The 20807-nt window shown below is 41.2% G+C and overlaps 1 protein-coding gene across 1 annotated transcript in view; it reads right to left on the bottom strand.

Annotated features, from left to right (window-relative positions):
• Positions 1–20807, bottom strand: part of LOC134354385 (ankyrin repeat and fibronectin type-III domain-containing protein 1-like) — a 230860-nt gene that overhangs the window by 21161 nt on the left and 188892 nt on the right. The window contains exons 8-10 of the mRNA XM_063063360.1: positions 8988–9078; positions 7668–7775; positions 1996–2095 (exon numbers count right to left, since the gene is read on the bottom strand). Of these exons, the coding sequence (XP_062919430.1) occupies positions 1996–2095; positions 7668–7775; positions 8988–9078 (299 nt within the window). The remainder of the gene's footprint in view (positions 1–1995; positions 2096–7667; positions 7776–8987; positions 9079–20807) is intronic.

Raw genomic sequence — 20807 nt, 5'->3', positions numbered from 1 at the left:
AAACTGTTTCTCAGTCAGATCAGATACACAACTGGGCAATCAAAAAGGAGAACCATCCAGTACTTGACACTGGATCTGAGAATAAGCCTGTCCTCTAGCTGACCTCGTTCACTGATTCCATGTCAGTTTCACAGGTCGTGAAATTGGGCCCAAGGACCAACAAGGCAGATGCTTGTGGCTTTGGGATTGGAGTAGGAGCTATGAAGACCAAATATATACTATCTTTACTGGAATTACGGAATAAAAACAGGGAATTACTCATCACGTCAGGCAGCATCTATGGAGAAAGGTTCAAAATTAAGACTTCCAATCAGGCAATTTGGCCTGTTCCTGATGCGGAGCTTGGAACCTGAATCTTGGTGTCTACTTTTACCTACTTCTTGATTGCCACCTCTTTACTTATCAGATGGTCCACCCATTGACTATGCACAAGTCACTCCCACAGTGACTTCCTCGATCAATCCATTTGTCGATCAGTCACCCTACCCAATATTCCCAATCCAAACACCCCTTCCCCCAAATCTCCACTTTCATATAATTGTCATCTTTCTCCTTGTTGACCACTGCATCCTCTCAAAAGTACCTGACCCCTATTGCTTGCTAACCACATCAGCCACTTACACCTTCCTGTGTTAGTTCACTCCTTCCTCTGAATCATTGTCCAGACTGCTCATTCCTTTTTGTTCATTTCCCTCCTCACCCCATTCCTCTCTAGCCCATATCTCAATTTTCTACCTAATCTTTCTCTCACAATCAACTCTTTAGATTTGACCTCTGCCATCCCACAACAGAGATAACCTTTGTTCCTCTCAAATAATTCTGGCTTGTAAATTCCACACACCAACCACCTCCCACCAAATCCTGGACTCCAGTTCAGGGCTGGTGTGAATGAGATTGGCTCTTCAGTAGTGAGTCATGAGTCATCAGGGAGCCCAGTAAAGGTGTCCACACTTATGGACCAATTGAAATGTGGGTCTGCTTCTAGCTTGCCTGGACGAATTTATTCCAACACATTGACTGATCACACCGCGAGGTCCAGTGTATCTACCTTCACCCCATGAAATGATCCAACATTAACTCAGATACCAGGCTTGGATGTTTCAGCTACAATTTCAGGGGTACCTGGAATTTACCATGTGTGGGGGATCAGTGCTCTGTTACAAAAAAAAGAACAATTTTACAGTTGTTCTGGTTTCAGCAGAAATAATAAGCTCTCTACTGCAGGCACCTGACTTGCCATGGGTAACAAGCTGAACACAACATGCAATTGTTAAAGGTAAATAACATCATCCAATTAATGCAATGCTGTAGTAATAGAAGGTGTTTCAGAGACAGCATGTCTTTCAAACAGAAGAAACTACAGCACAGCAGAGGTTGCCTCTGGACCTCTGCTGTTCCAATCTTTCTTGGTCTAATCCTTACTTTGGTCAGTGACCTGAAACCCCTTGAGTAAATTCAGGCCTTAAATACATTCACTGGTTGAACTCACATAGGTCACATTAACTTGAAACACCAGGCAGCTATCACATGGAATTTAGAGGAACACTGGTTTTATGTCCTACTCCATGTTCCTCTGCATTGAGAAGTATAAACCCAGGATTATACCCTGACAGTTTGAGTTAAAATTGCATCCCCTGGGTTCTTTTTTTAAATTCGTTTCACAGCAACAGGAGGAACATCCTTCATTTAATTTTTTAATTGAGAGAATTTTTCAGGAAAATTAGCTTATGTCAACCTCAATGCAGTTCTTACTGATGGCAGACCCCAGGGAATCAACTGAAACAGATGCTTTGTATTTCTTTAAGAGTTGACTGCAGATGGTGATTCAGTGTCCCTTCTCCCTGTATCTGTTTGCCTGAGCCCTCAAGCTGTTAAGTACCTCCCTCAGCCCTCGCTCCAGCTTTCTGACCCATGCAGTTCTGAGCTTCATTTCCTAATTCTGAACATTCATCTTGCATCAACCTGGCTCCAGAGGTAAGTAGCGACCATACTCACCTCTGTAAGGTCTTGACAAATTTGCTTGTATTTTGGAAAAGGTACTTGAGACTTCGAGAGACCAAGAGCCTCTTACTAGGCACGTGAACCTTGGAAGCTTCTGGAAGAAAACATCAATAAAATTGGCTGGGAGTTATTGTCAGCACTCATTCAACATAGTCATGACAGCCAATCTCCCTCAGAATGGGGTCTGAACATATGGTTAGGAACAGGATTGGCAGCTACAGGGGCTATTGAATCCAGGGATCAGGAATATGTTGAATATCAAGGATGCCTATTATTACTGAATGTGGTCTGTTCATCAGAATGTCAAGGGTCCCTCTGCAACTGGATCCTCAACTTCAATCATTAAGGATAGGCAGCAGCGCATCCTCCATTTTCAAAACACTGCTGCTCCAAGATTGTGTCCTCATCCCTCTACTCTACTTCATGTATACTCATTACTGTGTGGCCAGATTCTGCTCTAGCTCCATCTACAAGCTTGTAGATGATACTATCATAGCATCTCAAGTAATGATGAGTCAGACACAGGAAGAAGATAGAGAGATTAGTAATATGATGTCATGACAACAATCTTTCCTTCAATATCAACAAAAAGAGCTGACCATTGATTTCAAGACGAGGGCGGTTTATATCAATGGTCTTGAGTCTGAGAGGGCCAAGAGCTTCAAGTTGTGAATATCACCAACAACATCCTCTGTAATATTGTTTACAGGTATGCAGAGCAATCACTGCTTTGAGCAGGATTTTTTTTTAAACATGGCTTGAAAACTGCACAGCACTTTAAATGTCTTTTTTTTTATAATATGCATATTACAATCTCGGCATTCAACGGGTCAGCGGTTTATTAAAAATGAGCTACTGACTTCCATTCTGCGTTTATTGTTACAATTCGTAACTGTGTTGTAAGTTGAATCACTGACAATGTAAATATGTTTAAGTTCTAAAATGTTTCAAAATAAAGGTTATGGTATGTCTATTACTTAGAAAATTTATAGATTGTATTCATTAATGCATAATTAATTAAATGAATGTAGGGAGGTGAAGATGGTGGCGCGACGCAGCTTGTAGCGGCCACTCTGGTGGTGATGTCTGTTATTTGTCAAGTAGGGTGTCGCGCACAATCCTGATTTGGTGGAGACGTACGTGAGAGCATGGAGGAGCATCTGGTGAAACTTCTGAAATGCCTGCTTCACTGCTGCTGCTACTGTGTGGTCCAGAATCTCTGGAGGAGAAGGCCCCGAGTCCTCGGCTTTGCTTGTTGCTCGGCGGCCGGGGTGGGGTCGAAGTGCTCTGCAGAGGATGGTGCTCGGAGAGGCTGTGTCGGAGGGGCTGGTCGGAGGCTCAAAGTTTTCGGACTGACTCAGAGTCCACTGCGGTCGGGTGCTTCCAATGGTGCTGCACTGGCAGGTCGGTGGCACTTGGGGGTTCATGGCGGGGAGAGTTTCTCTCTTCTGCCACCTGCGTGAGATGATGAGGCTATCGGGACTTTCAGACTTTTTTTTTTACTGTGCCCATGGTCTGCTCTTTATCAAGTTATGATATTGCTTTGCACTGTTGTAATTATATGTTATAATTATGTGGTTTTGTCAGTTTTAGTCTCGGTTTGTCCTGTGTTTTTCTTGTGATATCATTCTGGAGGAACGTTGTATCATTTTTTAATGCATGCATTTCTAAATGACAGTAAACGAGGACTGAGTGTCCTCATAATCTAATCTAATCTAATCACAAGGTATTTTACAATTAACATAGACTTCAAAATGACATTAACATAATTTCAAAATTATACAACATTATATAAAAAAAACTAGCTGCACAGCAACAAAGGCTATGTGAGTGGGAGTAGTTCAGTTACTGTGCGGCTGCGCACCCATGGAGTTTAGAGGGAACTGTCATCACCAAGAGCCTACCCTGATCCAACCACATTGATGTTATAGCCAAGAAAGCTCACCAATGCCTCTGCTTCCACAGGTAGTTAAAGATATTTGGTATATTCCCATCAACCCTTACCAATTTTTATTGATGCAACATAGAAAGCATTCTGTCTGATGCATAATTACTTGGTATTGGAACTGCTCTGTACATGACAACAAGAAATTCAGTACGACAGCTTTCCCTCTACTGACTCCACGGATTCCTGCTGCCTCAGTAAAGTAACCAGCATCATCAAAAACCCCACCCACCCTGGACATTCCCTAATCCCTTCTCTCCCATCAGGTAGAAGATACAGAAGCCTGAAAGCACCTGCCACTAGGCTCAGAGACAGCTTCTATCCAAAAGTTATCAGACTCTTGAATGGACCTCTTGTACGATACGGTGGATTCTTGACCTCATAATCTACCTTGTTACGATCTTGCACTTTACTGTTTACCTGCACTACACTTTTTTTGGTAGCTTTTACATTTTATTCTGCATTGTTATTGCTAGCTCACTGCACAGTGTAACGATTTGATCTGTATGAACAGTACACAAGACAAGATTTTCACTGCACCTTGCTACATGTGGCAATAATAAACCAATTCCAATATCAATATCAAAAGTGAAAACAAAATAAAAGCACAGATAACCTCATTTACAGCTTATTCCAATTTGTCACCCTGGTTTTACTTTATCAGAGGTAATCACCCTTTGCCAAGACTCTTTGCAGCTTATCAAACTTCCTTTGACTCCTTCCTAGTCTTCCTTAGGTTAAAAGATTAACTCAATTTCTCTTTCAAATTCAAGTTTAATTGTCATTCAACCATACACGAATACCCATGGATACAGCCAAATGAAAGAGCATTACTCCGGGGCCAACATGCAAAAGACAGTAATACACAGCACAAGTCACATATAGAACATATGAAGTAGCAAGCACATATATCAGTAAAATATAGTTATACAAAAAAATATAGTCCAAGACCCAGAATCTGTAATGCTGCAGCAGTCTGTAGTCAAACACAGTACTACTTGTCTTCTGCCGAGTGAATCCTACCCATCCTTCTCATGGATTGTTTACCCGGTCCCATCAGGGAGGAGACTACAAAGCATATGCGCCAGGATCACCAGATTCAAAACAGTTACTTTGCCCAAGAAGTAAGGCTGATCAACACCTCCACCCACTAACCCACCCCTCCACACCCCCCCCACCACCACTACTTCATCATTTCCTGTCAGCCACCTTATGTACAGACACTCCTGTGCCTAGCGTCATTTTATGGACATACAATCAACCTATGTATATAAGCTATCTTATGTATTTATATTTATTGTGTTCTTTATCTAATTGTGTTTTTTTTGGGTGCTGCATCAGATCTGGAGTAACAATTATTTTGTTCTCATTTACACTTGTGTACAGGAAATGACATTAAACAATCTTAAATCTTGAATCTTGTACGTTCTTATCCAAATTGTTGATATAGATAACAAACAACAATAGGTTCCTGAGCCCCTGAGACACACTACTAGTCACAAGCCTCAAGTCCAAGAAGCAACCTTCCACCATCACCCTCTGCTTTCTATCAAGCCAATTGTGTATCCAATTAGCCAGCTTTCCCTGGATTCCACACACTTCCCTACATTATATTGCATTTGACACTTCTTTGTCCGTTCTCCTAATCTGTCCAAATTCTTCTGCAGACTCTCTGCTTCCCTAACAATATCTACTCCCCTACCTATCTTTGTAACGTCCGTAAACTTGACCACAAAGCCTTCAATCCTGTCATACAAATCATAGAATGTGAAAAGAAGTGGTCCCAACACTGACCTCTGCAGCACACCACTAATCACTGGCAGCCAACCAGAAAAGGCCCCCTTTTTCTCACTCTTAGCTTTCTGCCAGTCAGTCAATTTTCTATCCATCTGGTATCTTTCCTGTAATACCATGAGCTCTTATGTTGTTTGGCAGCCTCACCTGCAGCACCTTGTCAAAGGCCTTCTGAAGACCCAAGTAAACAACAACCACTGACTCTCCTTTGTCTATCCTGGTTGTTATTTCCTCAAAGAATTCCAAAAGATTTGTCAGACAAAATTACCTCTTAAGGAAACTGTGCTGACTTTGGCCTATTTTATCATATGCCTCAAATTATCCCGAATCATCAACCTCAATAATGGACTCCAACATTTTCCCAACCACTAAAGTCAGGCTAACTGCTCTATGATTTACTGTCTTTTGCCCCCCACCTTAAAGAATAGAGTGACATTTGCAATTTTCCAGTCCTCCAGAACCATTTTAGAATCTAGTGATTCTTGAAAGATCACGACTGAAACCTCCACAGTCTCTTCAGATACCTCTTTCAGAACGCGGGGTGTAGTCCATCTGCTCTAGGTGACTTATCTACCTTCAGACCTTTCAGCTTCCCAAGCACCCTCTCCTGGTAAAAGCAACAATACTTACTTCTACCCCGACACACTCAAATTTCTGGTATGCTGCTGGTGTCTTCCACAGTGAAGGCTGATGCAAAATACTTATCATGTTCGTCCACTATTTCTGTTTCCCAGTATTACCTCTCCAGAGTCATTTTCTAGTGGTTTAATATCCACTCTGACCTTTCTTTTATTCTTTGTATATCCAAAGAAACTTATATATTACTGGTTAGCTTATCTTCATATTTAATCTTTTCTCACCTTATGGATCTTTTAGTTTCCTCCTGTTGGTTTTTAAAAGCTTCTCAATCCTCTAACTTCCCACTAATTTTTGCTTATTATATGTCCTCTCTTTTGCTTTTATGTTGTCTTTGACTTTTCTTGTCAGCCATGGTTGCTTCATCCTCCATTTCGAATACTTCTTTGGGATGTATCAATCCTGCACTTTCTGAATTGCTCTCAGAAACTTTAGCTATTGCTCTTCTACCATCATCGCTGTAAGTGTCCCCTTCCAAACAACTTCAGCCAACTCCTCTCTCCCTCTGTAGTTTCCTTTACTTCACTGTAATAGTGATACATAAACCCCACAGAATGACACCCAAAGCCTCAGGCACTTCTATGGGCTTCTATCCTCTGTAACTCTCCCATACTTCTAATTTACCACATCCCTGTTTCCCTTTGATTGTTTCACCAGCATGCAACAGTACACTTTGAACAAGCTTACATTGACCTACAATACATATCCAAATTAACACACCTTTCCACACACAGAGTATCTGCACCACATTCACACACAAACCCTTTCATAATTTTAAAGGCTTCTACTAGGTCATCCTCAGACTTCTCTTTTTCTAACGGCACTGCCACATTAAGCATTGCCTACAATCTTTCAGTTTTGGTATCTTTCTGCTAAACAGAGAGTCCCTATACGTTTCTGCTAGGGGATGAACAAAATCCTGAGCCATTCTTCACAGACGGGTGCAGGTGCTAGTGCACTGTTTCGGGAAGTTCTTACCAACTTGGAGTCCTCACTTAATCATTGGGTACCAGTTGTAGCTTTCCAGTTTCTGGCCTGGTCAAATTAACTAGTACAGATTAGAGGTGAGGAACTCAGGCTCTGCTTGTGATAGCTACTCAGTAAAATATACTACTGCATATATTTGCAGGATGGAAAACTGCCCAAATATTAAACTGTTGAAAGATCTCAAGGTTTTTACTATGTGTGAATGTCACATCCATGCTACTACCTCCAGCCTGGTTACCAGTGCACTAAACTGATGGGTTGGGCTGTGAATATGGAAATAGTTCAGGACATTGACTGAACTCACCCACGAAAAAGCTCCGATGACAAGGACCCTTAACTCTCTCCAGAAGCTGCAGCACTGCTTGGCTTTGGTCCTTGTGCCTCAGCTTAATATCTGAGGACTCTTTCCAACCTACACAGGGATCAGAGGACAGACATTGTTGCTTAGTATTCACAAATTACCAAGGTAACAAAGCCTCTTAGTTTCTACAGTGGAGGGGCAATGGTGGAGTAAAAGATGAGGGAAAATAATTCACTTCCCAGCAGATATCCCGGTGTCGGACTGACAACACCAGGTTATTTTGGGATTACCAGGACATCGAGGAATGATATCATCCAACATATACATGGTGTGGAAACTGTACCTGGGAACAAGGATAGTCTTACCAGAAAGTGCCCAGCCAAACTTCCGAAGTTATGCCAAACAACTTGGATGTGGTTTGGTAAAAAATGACTTTAGTCAAATGATCTGAATGAAAATAGGTTTAAGCTTTTGAATCTTTAGGAAATGAGGCAAGAGAAAGCAAGATATATAATTTTAAAAAGCAGAATAATAATTTTATTTCAGGTGGTATTACATTATATATCCCTTTACCATTTCTCCTTATGATCTTGGTTCTATCTAGCATGGCTAGGTGGCTTTGTAAGACCAAATGATCTGCATTTCTGCTGCTGTTACCTTAATGACCAAGCAGTTCAAAGTAATATCACATGCAATGTTGTGGCCTAGTTAGGAGTTCTTTCAGTGTTGATGCAGAGGGCTTTTGGTTCAAGACCTGCTGTAGAGACTTCAGCAATATTGTCTCATTTGACACTCCACAACAGTACTGGGGGAGTCCTACATTGTCTAAGGAGCTGCTTTTCAGATGAGAGCAGATGTGCCCTTTTTCTAATGTAATCCTGTCTGTTTCGCAGCCATTTAAATGCAAAAGACGGGTCTTGTCTTGAAGGAGAGCAGGGAATTATCACTAGTGTCCTGCTTAACATTTGCCCCATTTAACATTAAGAATATTAATCAATAATAAGTATGTTTCCTAGTTCTGATGAAAAGCCATTGATCTGAAACTTTATGTCTGTCCTTCTTTCTACAGACTTGACCAGCGTACTGTCTCAGTCTCTGATTTTATTTCCAATTTCTGGCCTCTGCAGTTTTTTGTTTTTCAACAATTATCAAAGCTTTGTGTATAGGAGTGCCCTCATATAAACTGGCTGCAGCACATCCTACAGTACCATTACTGGACTTCAAAGACACTTCATTGACTGTTAATCAGGCATAGGTCAAGCATGGTGGTATATAGTGTAAATGTGAGTTCGATGTAAAGCAACAATAAGCTTCATCACTTACTGGAAGGAGAGGCACAGGGGGGCGAAGATAGCTTTGGTGGTCCCCAGCCTTTCATGTTGTAAGCTGAAACACGAACGTAGTACACAACACCCTGATGGTGAGAGACATATTATTATAAAAGTTGTTCAAGAACTCCAGAATGGCCCAAGCTGTAATAGTGTTGCACTGACTGCTTCACTACTGTGGTGCCCTTCAGAGGAGGTTGCCAGAAGTGAGGTTAATAGTCAATGTCTAGGACCTGAACCCAATGTCATACGAAGTTAAAATGTCTTGATATTTTAAGCAAGCTCAATAAACAGTCAATATATAAGGTAAGACATATGGAAATGAAATGGGTCGCAATGATAATTGATAATTCATCTTCAGGATGAGAGTGTTTAACAACCTAACTCTGGTATTAATTGATATTATCATCACTGATTCGGTGAAAGATGCCCCTTGGTTTGCCTGAAAATTGTTGGCCTGCCAGCATATCAAGAATGCTGCTGACTGGCATATTCCAGGTTGCAGGAGTATGTGCTAAGGGACGCACTGAAGCTTGGTGCAACCACAAGAGCTCAGTGGGGAAGGACCATAGGACAGGATTCTTCTGCTACTGCAAAGGGGCAGGCTGGTTGGGTGAGGAAGCACCTTAATTATTACAGCATCCCAGGTGGTCACATGGGTTATTGATGTGTAGGAATTTAATAGAACAGTACAGAGAGTATTGACTATGAACGCAAAGAATAAAAAGTCAGTACATAGTTTATTCTTGTACATATTTTTGTAAGGGGGTTTCGTCTCTTATGTTACTGTGTAGGCTAATTAAAATGGCTTCTTTGTTATGTTATACTTGGGAATGCTTCCTTGTTATGTTAAATGCTGAGAAAGCCCTCCCACTAGCAGTTTGTTCAATCACGTTACTGATAAGAAGGTGTTATGAACTGATTGGGATAGTTGTTATGTTTTTGGTGTATCTGTAAGATACTGTATGCGTGGGGTTTTGGGGCAGAAGGCGGGAGAGGGAGACAGAGGATGGACCAGGTGCTGTGAGTCCGCTAAAGGGGTGGGGACCCCGAGCGGGGCGTTCGGCGAGGAGAGGAGACGGAGACGGACTCGTGTGGAGCGTCTGGTCGACCACCACTGTTAGTCCCAGGCGGCCGAACGAGGTGGTCCGAGGAGTCGCAGGGTGAAAAAGAAGGGTCCTGAGCTCCAACTGTTTGTGCACGAAGAGATTGAACTTTGATAAGTGTGGCGCCTTTTATTTTCCTTTTATATTTTATTCTCTATTAATTATATAGTTCCAGTAATATCTATAAACTGTAAATCATTTAATCGTATCTGGTGTATTGTCTGTTATTTGGGCGGGGTGGGGTACATCACACAGCATCCATACAAACTAATTACCCAGTTTGGCGGGGCCGAGGGCTGTTTCCCTAGACGACAGCGAGCCGTGCGACCCTGAGGCTGGCCGGGGGGGGCTACATTTTTTATGAATAAAATTTATTTTGAAGAAAAAAAAAATTCCTCCCAGTCCCATTTTGCACCAGGACCATAGCACTCCACACCCCTCTCATCCATGTACCTATCCAAATTTCTCTTAAATGTTGAAATCAAACCTGCATCTACCACTTCCACTGGCAGCTCATTCCACACTCTCACCACCCTCTGAAGAAGAAGTTCCCTTCATGTTTCTCCTAAATATTTAACCTTCCATCCTTAACCCATGACTTCTAGTTCTAGTCTCACCTAAACTCAGTGGAAAAAAGCCTGCTTGCATTTATCCTGTCTACATCTCTCATAATTTTCTATACCTCTATCAAATCCCTCCTCGTACCCATAAGCATTAGGGAATAAAATCTTAATCTACTTCAACCTTTCCCTATAATTCAGGTTGTTAAGTCCTGGCAATACCTTTGTAAATCTGTAGAAGCCCAGAGAGTCGCCTTCACCTTGTCTGTTAGAACAACCTCATGCCTTCTTTGAGCCCTCCTGATTTTCTTCTTAAGTGTTCTCTTGCATTTCTTATACTCAAGTAACTCATTTGTTCCTTGCTGCCTATACCTGGTATGCACCTTTTTCTTCTTCTTAACCAGGGTGTCAATATATCTCAAAACCCAATGTCCCTAAACCTGTTAACCTTGCCTTTTATTCTGACAGGAACATACAAACTTTGTACTCTCAAAATTTCCCTTTTGAAGGCCTCACACTTACAAGTACACTTTAGCCAGAAAAAACCTGTCCCAATCCACACATGCCAGATCCTTTCTGATATCATCAAAATTATTCTGTAAGGTTTTCTCAAACATTATATAATGGCCCTACTTGAGACAGGCAACACTGGACTTCCTATTGGGAATGAGGGTGGGCAAGTGACTGTCGTGCCCTTTGGAACCAGTGATCATAATTCTATTAGTTTTAAAACAGTTATGGAAAAAGGTGGGTCTGGTCCACAGATTAAACTCATAAAGTGGGAGACTTTTAAGAATGATATAGGGAGAGTTCAGGAACAGTACATTCCTGTTAGCATGAAGGACAAGGCTGGCAAAGTTAGGGAACTCTGGATTACGAGGGATATTGAGGTACGCTCAGGGAAAAAAAAGAGGTAAACAGTATGTCAGGTATAGGCAGGTGGGATCATGCAGAACCCTTAAGTATTAGAGATGCATAAGTAAATAAGAGGGCATCAGGACAGCAAAAATACATGAGATAGCATTGGCAAATATGATAAAGAAGAATCCTAAGATTCTGCTAAGTATATTAAGAGTAAAAGGGTAGGTAGGTTGAGAGTAGATCCATAGAAGGATCAGGATGGTATTCTATGTGTGGAACCAAGGAAAATGGGATGGACCTTAAATGAATACTACTCTATATTTACCATGGAGAAGGTCATGGAAGCCGAACAATTAAGGGAAATGAATAGTGATGTATTGGAACATTTCCACGTTACAACAAAGTAGGTGCTGGTGGTCTTAATGCATATTAAAGTGGTAAATCCTCTGGGGCTGATGTATATACTAAGACATTGTGGGAAGTTAGGGAAAAATACAGGGGTAGAGATATTTGCATTATATTTAGGCATGGGTGAGGTCCTGGAAGATTGGAAGATGGCTAATGTTGTGCCTTTATTTAAGAAGAGCACAAGAACAACTGTAGCAGAATTACTAGAAGGGGTTCTGAGGGGCAGGATCTGCTAAACTGAAACCAATCTGCTGTATACGGTTTGTATTTCTCCACTCCTTGCCTGTTCATGTGCCTATCTAAATGGCTTTAAAACATTACTATCACCTCTGTTCTACCACCTCTCCTGACAGCTCATTCCAAGCGTCTACCACAATGTATAAATACTGGCTTTGAAACTTTGCCTTAAACTTTGCCCTTCTCATGTTAAATTTTATGGTATCTCACATTTCTACTCAGGGAAAAAGATTCTGACTACCACCTTATGTATGTCTCTCAATTTTTTAAACTAAAAAAATAACAAGACTTTCAGTTTACAGATACATTTACATTTCTTCCTCTCACAGATATCAGCTATCAGAACACTTCCATCAAAATATAGACATCACCCCAACATCTTATACAAAAGCCCTTATTAGTATAGCAGATAAGTTTACATCTACATACTGCAGAAATGGTTGCCATGTTTTATGAAAACTATTTGTTTTTGAGTGTATCATACATGTCAAAAAGTCCAAATGAATGTATTCCATGATTACTTTACGCCAACCAAAAAGTCCAGGGGCCTTATCGGATATCCAGCAAAGTAAAATATTTTTCCTCACACAAAAAGTCAGGATGTTAAAAAGTTTTTTCTGATGTGCATTAATAATATGACTGCTGGGTAAGCCAAAGAGAAAAGACACTGGGTCCAGTTCAAGCTCCATCTTCAGAATCGTTTCCATTTCACCCAAAATATCACTCCAGTATGTCTGAAGCTTGGGACAAGTCCAAAAACAGTGGGTGGAAGTTCCAGTATTTACTTCACATTTGGAACACATTGGAGAAACCCCCGTCTTAAATTTCGAGAGACGATCAGGAGTCACCTGGGCTCTATGCAGAATTTTGAGTTGCAGTGCTTTAGTTCTATTACAAACTGACATTTACTTTGCATTATCACAGATGTCTTCCCGTGTTTCAGCTGTAATTTCTACTCCCAGCTCTTCCTCCCAGACCTTTCCCAGCTGCTCGGCCTCTCCACAAGAACATTCCCTCAGGATGTTGTAAAAAGTACTAATGGAGACTTCACCCTTAGAACCAAACACCCTCTTTTCTATGTCAGAACTATAGAAATCAGTTAACAATGATGTTTTTTTCTGTATATAATCTCTTATCTGAAAGAAACAAAAAAGATCCTTGTTGGGTATGTAAAATTTCTGTACTATTTGACTAAAAGACATCATCGTTCCTTCATCAAACAAATCTAGATGGAAAATACCCTTAGAAATCCAAAGTTTAAATCCAGAATCCACTATGCCAGGCTGAAAATCTGGACTGCCGGTTACTGGAGTACAGGGTGATATTTTCGCTGCGTTGCCGTCAATTTGTCGCACCACCCTCCAAGTCCTGACTGTATTAATTGTTATTGGATTGCGACAATATTCCTTAACTACTTTCATCTTATTGAGGAAAAGCAAATTAATAAGAGGGCATTTTGCATGTGAAGCTTCAATGTCTAGCCAAATTGAGGAGGGGTCCCTGCAAACCCAGTCAACCACATAAGATAAAAAGGAACTTAACTGATATTTTTTGATGTCTGGAAAATCCAGACCCCCTAGACTACTGGGAAGCTGCAACTTAGACATTTTAATACAGGGTCTTTTTTTGTTCCAGATGAAAGAAACAAACCAGCCATTTATTTATTTGTTGGGTAAAATGACTGGAATCATTCGTATTGGGTACAGCGGATGAGGAAGAATGTTCATTTTGAGCAAGGATATTCAGCCAAGCCAAGAAATGGGAAGAGTGCTCCATCGCTCAAGATCCTGTTTGATTTTGTCAAATAACTGTGTAAAGTTAGCTTTGAACAATTGATCAAACGTAGGTGTGATAAATATGCCTAAGTAAACAAAACCTGTCTGTGACCATTTAAAGGGGAAAACACCCTGAGTGTCAGGTACCTGCTGCAGATTCCCCAGAGGCATTGCCTCTGATTTAGTAAAGTTTATTTTATAACCTGAAAAGGCGCTAAATGAATTGATGCATTGTATAAGGTGGTGCACTGATATAGCAGGGTTTGATAAGAAAATTAAGACATCATCGGCATACAATGTTATTTTATGTGACTTTAGTCCTATGTCTGGAGCAGATATTTTGGGGTCTCGCAGAGTAGCCTCAGGCAATGGCTCAATCACTAGTGTGAAAAGTAACGGTGATAAAGGGCAGCCCTGCTGGCTGCCCCTCAGAATACTAAAATTATCCAACCTAATGCCATTAGTGAGATTCACAGCCAAAGGATCATTATAAAGAACCTTCACCTGCTTAATAAAATTATTGCCCAAACCAAATCATTCTAAAGTGAAAAAAAGACACGGCCATTCAACACGACCAAAGGCCTTTTCTGCATCTGAGGAAAGCACCAAGCCATCCACTGCCTGTTGCTGACATGCCTGAATCACATTAAGTAATCTTCTGATATTGTTAGATGATCTACGGCCTTTTATAAAACCCGCTTGAACCTCTTTCATGATAAAAGGTAAAACAGTTTCTAATTGCAACGCTAAGGCTTTAGATAAGATTTTAAAGTCAACATTTAACAATGAAATAGGCCTGTAGGCAGTGGGCCAAGTGGTTAAGGCTAGCGATCTGAAGGTCGTAAGTTCGAGCCTCAGCTGAGGCAGCGTGTTGTGTCCTTGAGCAAGGCACTTAACCATACAGTGCTCTGCGATGACACTGGTGCCAAGCTGTATCGGCCCTCGCCCTTCCCTTGGACAACATCGGTGTTGTGGAGAGGGGAGACTTGCAGCATGGGCAACGGCCGGTCTTCCATACATCCTTGCCCAGGCCTGTGCCCTGGAGAGTGAAGACTTTCCAGGCGCATATCCATGGTCTCGTAAGACTAACGGATGCCTTAAGGCCTGTAGGAGGCACTGTCTTCAAGGCTCTTTCCTTTTTTAAGAATTAGGGAGATATTAGCTTCTCTCAATGATAGTGGGAGACCACAATTAAATGCATGATTGAACATGTTTAGCGTAGGGTCTGATAATAATCCTGTGAACTTTTTATAGAATTTACTAGTGAGTCCATCAGGACCAGGGGCCTTCCCACTTTGGAGCTGTCTCACAGCTTCCAGTATCTCATGTATAGATAACAAAGCATTGAGGAGGGACTCTTGTTCAGAAGAAATGCCTAGGAGATCTGAATTCCTGAAAAAGGACTCCATCCTAGATTGTCCATCATTACATTGCCCAGATTGATACCATTTAGAATAAAGATTCTTAAACACAACATTAATCATTTTAGAATTACTAGTGAGGGCTCCTGTCCCATAACTAATTGAAGCAATAGTCTGAGAGGCATTTTTCTTTCTAGCTAAATAAGCCAAATACCTACCTGGTTTTTCACCATGTTCAAACAATCGTTGTTTAGCAAATGTTAATTTTCTTTTGGCTGCTTGGGTAGGTAAAGAGTTTAGTGTACAGCGTAGGGCTATGATATTCTGTAACTTGGCTGCAGAAGGCTTATTAATATAATCCTTTTCAGTTGCCGCAAGCCTTGCTTCCACTAGGCGCTGCTGTCGCTTCTTACTAGTAGAGGAGGAGATAATTAATCCCCTTGCATAGGCCTTAACGGTTTCCCAGAGCATCGATGGAATACTAGTTGATTTGGAATTAATAGATAGGAAAGTTTTAAATTCGGAAGTAGTCTATAAATTTATTATCTTTTAGAATAAAAGGTTTCAGCCTCCAATGTCTAGATCGTGCTGAATTATCTTTGGGTTTAATATTTAAATATACTGCTGCATGGTCAGAAATAGCGATATTTCTAATTGTGCAGGATACAACTAAATCTAGGAGCGTTTTGGGGGTTAGAAAAAAGTCTATTCTGGTAATAACACTAGTGTGGATTAGAAAAAAATGTGAAGTCTTTGTCTGAGGGATGTTACAACCTCAAGACATCCACAAGTCCTAGTTCTCCACATAAGCCCATGATTTGTTTGAACTGTGAGGAAAGCAATGGGGGACCACTAGGCACTCTGTCCATCAATGGGTCCATGAGACAATTATGTTTTGTACTGAAAAGCTTGTAAGTTTGGAAAAAGCATCTATTAGGAATTTGAGAGGATGAGCTGGAGGGCAGTCTCTCATAATTTTATATATTTCTGTCAGATTACATCTCAGTCTCCAATGTTCTAATGAAAGTTAATTCAAATTTGTGTTATAGCTAATACTCTCTAATCTAGCCAATATCTTAATGAACCTCTTCTATACCCTTTCTAAAGCCTCTTTATCCTCCTTATAGTGTATAGTACACACAATACTTCAAATGTGGTTTAACTAAAGATTTATGCAGCTGAAACATGACTTGTCAACTTTAATACACAGTGCTCCAACTCATGAAGGCTAGCATGCTGTATAGCTTCTTTATTTTCCTATCCACTTATGTTGCCACTTTGAAAGAACAATAGATGTACACTCCAATATCCCTCTGTACATGAATGTTCCTAAGGTTCCTGTACTTCTACAGCTTCTGCATCATCTTATAGCAGTTTGGATTAAGTTTCATCTGCCATTTCTTCACTCTGATGTCTTAACTGATCTATATCCTGCTGTATCATTTGACAATGTCCCTTGCTATGCATAACTCTACAAACTATCATGTCATTTGCAAACTCATTGACCAAACCATCTATATTTGCATCTAATTCATTAATATATTTTTCAAACAGATTCTTGTGGAACACTGCTGGGCAAAGACCTCCAGTCACAAAAACACCTCTCATCTTATATGAGTAAGCCAATTTTGGATCCAATTTATCAGATCAATTTGGCTTAATCTGGATTAGTGTACAATGAGGGAGCTTGTCAAATGTAGTATTAAAGTCCATGTGTATACAACATCCACACTGTCTTACTATCATCAGTCATTTTCATCACCTCCTCTAAAAAATCAAGCAAATTTATGAGCTAGGACCTCTCCTGCACAGACCCATGCTGACTATCCAGAATAAGTTCATGCTTTTCCAAATGCAAGTAAATACTGTCCCTGGACTCTTCTCCAGTAGCTTCCTTTCTGATGATGTAGAGCTCAATGGCCGATTATTTCCTGGTTTGTTCCTGTTGCTCTTCAACAAAGCAACAACACTGGCTATTCTCTAGTCATCCGGTATCTAGACCGTGGCTAAAGATGATACAAAAATCTTTGTTAAGGCTCTAGCAATAACCTCCCTTGCTTCTCTGAGCATTATGGGATAGATCGCACCATGTCTTGGGGACTTATCCAGATGTTTTTCAAAACACCCAACACCTCTTCCTTCTTAATAGCAACCTGCTGTGGAATATCAACAGACAAAGAACATTGAACCATTCAGCACAGGACCAGGCTCTTTGACCCACAATGTTGTGCTGAACTGATTAAGCTAGTAATCAAATAGTTTACTAAGGTAAACCCTTCTCTCCACACAATATTCATATCCTTCCATTCTCTGTACATCCATATGCCTATCTAAGTGCCTCTTGAACACCTCTATCGTGCTCAACACCACTACCATCCCTGATAGCGCATTCCAGGCAACTGTCATTCTTTACAAAAAGCTTGTCCTGTACATTTCCTTTGAATGTACTCCCTGTCACACTAAATTAATGCCCTCTAGCATCAGATATTTTGACTCTGGTAAAAATGATACTGGCTGCATACTCTATCCATAATCTAATAAACCTCAAGAAAATTTCTCCTCAGCCTCCACCACTCAGAGAAAACAAGCCAGTACTTTCCTGAACTCACCATCATCCATGTCTTCCTCCTTGGCAAATACTGAAGCAAAAAAGGACTTCGTTCACTTCCTCTGGCTTTACACATAAACTCCCTTACCTGCCACTCCATGAGCCCCTGCATCCAGCACATCATTAGCTGTAACTTCCGTCATCTTCAACGGGATCCTATCACCAAATACATCTTAAATTCCCCTCTACTCTCCGCCTTCTGCTGAGATCACTCTTCCTGTTATTCTCTTGTTCATTCGTCCCTCCCCACTAATCTCCTTCCTGGCACTTGGCCCTGCAAATGGAAGAAGTGCTACACCCTCCTATTCACCGCCTCTCTCACCTCTGTTCAGGGCCCCAAACAGTTCTTCTAGCTGAGGCAACACTTCACCTGCATATCTGTTGGCGCCATCTATTGTATCCAGTGCTCCTGATGGGGCCTCCTAAACTTTGGTGAGATCTGACGTAGATTGAGGGACTGCTTTGTTGAGCATCTTCACTCCTTCTGCAGCAAGCAGGATTCCCTGATGCAAACCATTTTAATTCCAATCTCCTCATTCCTATTCCGACATGTCAATCCCTGGCCTCCTCTACTGACATAATAAGGCCACTCTCAAGTTGGAGAAGCAACACCTCATATCTTGTCTGGGTAGCCTCCAACCTGATGGCATGAACATCAATTTCTCCAACTTCCAACAACTTTTCCCCTTCACCATTCTCTCTTCTTCCAGTCCTCACTCTGGCACCCCTCTTACCTCTTCTCTTCTCCTTACTTGCCTATCACCTGCCACTGGTGCCCCTCCTCCTTCGTTTTCTACCACGATCCACTCTCCTCTCCTATCAGATTTTTTTCTCTTCAGCCTTTTACCTTTTCCACCAATCACCTCCTAGCTTCTTACTTCATCTGCCCCCTCCCCCACCCACTTGGCTTCACCTGTCACCTTCTAGCTTGTGTTCCTTCCCCTCTCTCCACCTTCTTATTCTGACTTCTTCCCCCTTCCTTTCCAGTCCTGATGGAGGATCTCACCAAACATTGATTGTTTATTCTATTCCATAGACGCTGCCTGACCTGCTGAGTTCCTTTAACATTTTGTATATATTCCAGCATCGATAGAATTCTCTTGTATTTGTAACTCCCTTCTTTGACTGCTTTGTCCTTTCCCAAGCTACTGTATTGCTCTCTCCCTACATATATGAAATGCCTTGGAATTGTCCTTGCCAGGACATTTCATGGCCCCTTTAGTGTTCCCAATTTCTTGCATAGGTTAGACTGTAAGAACATAAGGCACTCTATCAGAATTCTTCCCATTTTCCTTTATATTTCTCAAGGGCTGTTCCCAATTTCAGTTTCCTACACCTTATATATGCTTCCTTTTGCATAGCTGATGTCATCTAAGGATTTTGAACCTTGCCATCCTTATCTTTCACCCTCACAGGAACATGCTGGTCCTGAACTCTAATCAAGTGACTTTAAAAATCTTTGACATATCTAATGTGGATTTACCCACCAAAAAACCTTCAACCTCTCTGTCATGTATGAACCACTGATGACCTGAAATATTGAAATGCCATTCCCTCCCATCTCTCAACCTAGTTTCTGTAATGGCTACAATATTGTAGTTCTATGTACTAATTCATGTTCTAAGCACATCTGCCTTACTCATTAAAATAAATAAACACTTCAGACCATCAGTCTCACTATGTTCAATATCCTGGCTCTGCCTGTTTTTCTTTTTAGACTTACTTGACTTCAGCTCTACCTTCTGTTCAATCACTCCTCTTGCTGATCTACTACTCTGATCTCCACTCCCTGCCACACTTGTTCAGTACTAGCAAGCCTCCATAATCAAACCCCCACTTTAACTATATCCAATGAATTGGCCACCTCAGCCATCTGTGGCAATAAATTCTACAAATTCACCACCTTCCGGCTGAAGAAGCTCCTCCTCATCTCTGTTCTAAAGGGGTGTCCTGTTCTGAGACTGTGCCCTCTTGTTTTAGACTGTCAATAGTTCTGGAAGCATTCTCTCCATGTCCACTCTATCTAGGCCTTTCAATATTCATTAGGTTTCAATGAGATTCCCCCTCATTCTTCTAAACTCCAGTGGGTATGGGCCTGGAGCTAACAAATGTTCCTAACACATTAACTCTTTGATTCCCAGGATTATTCTCGTAAACCTCCTCTGGACCCACTCCAGTGCCAGCACATCCTTTCTTACATATGGGGCCCACAGCTGCTCACAATACTCAAAATGTGGTCTAACCAATGCCTTATAAAGATTTATCATTACATTCCTGCTTTTAGGCTTGTCAGAAGGGCAGTGTTATGATAATTGTGGGGGATTTTATCATGTGAGTAGATTGGAAAAATCAGGTCGGCTCTGGATCTCAAGAGAGAGAATTTGTAGAATGTCTGTGAGATGTCTTTTTAGAACAGCTTGTTGTTGAGCCCACTAGGGGATCGGCTGTACTGGATTGGGTATTGTGTAATGAACCAGAGGTGATTGGAGAGATTGAGGTGAAGGAACCCTTAGGAGACAGTGATCATAACATGATTGAGTTCACTGTGAAATTAGAAAAAGAGAAGCCGAAATCTGATGTGTTGGTGTTTCAGTGGAGTAAAGGAAACTACAGTGGCATGAGAGAGGAACTGGCCAAAGTTGACTGGAAAGAGACACTGGCGGGAAAGACGGCAGAGCAGCAGTGGCTGGAGTTTATGCGAGAAATGAGGAATGTGCAAGGCAGGTATATTCCAAAAAAGAAGAAATTTTCGGTGGAAAAAGGATGCAACCGTGGTTGACAAGAGAAGTCAAAGCCAAAGTTAAAGCTAAGGAGAGGGCATACAAGGAAGCAAAAATTAGTGGGAAGACAGAGGATTGGGAAGTCTTTAAAACCTTACAAAAGGAAACCAAGAAGGTCA

This window comes from Mobula hypostoma, chromosome 11, assembly GCF_963921235.1.
Source record: "Mobula hypostoma chromosome 11, sMobHyp1.1, whole genome shotgun sequence".
In the NCBI taxonomy this organism is placed as follows: Eukaryota; Metazoa; Chordata; class Chondrichthyes; order Myliobatiformes; family Myliobatidae; genus Mobula; species Mobula hypostoma.
Note: the sequence above shows the minus strand (reverse complement) of the source record. Positions and strands in the feature narration are given on the sequence as shown.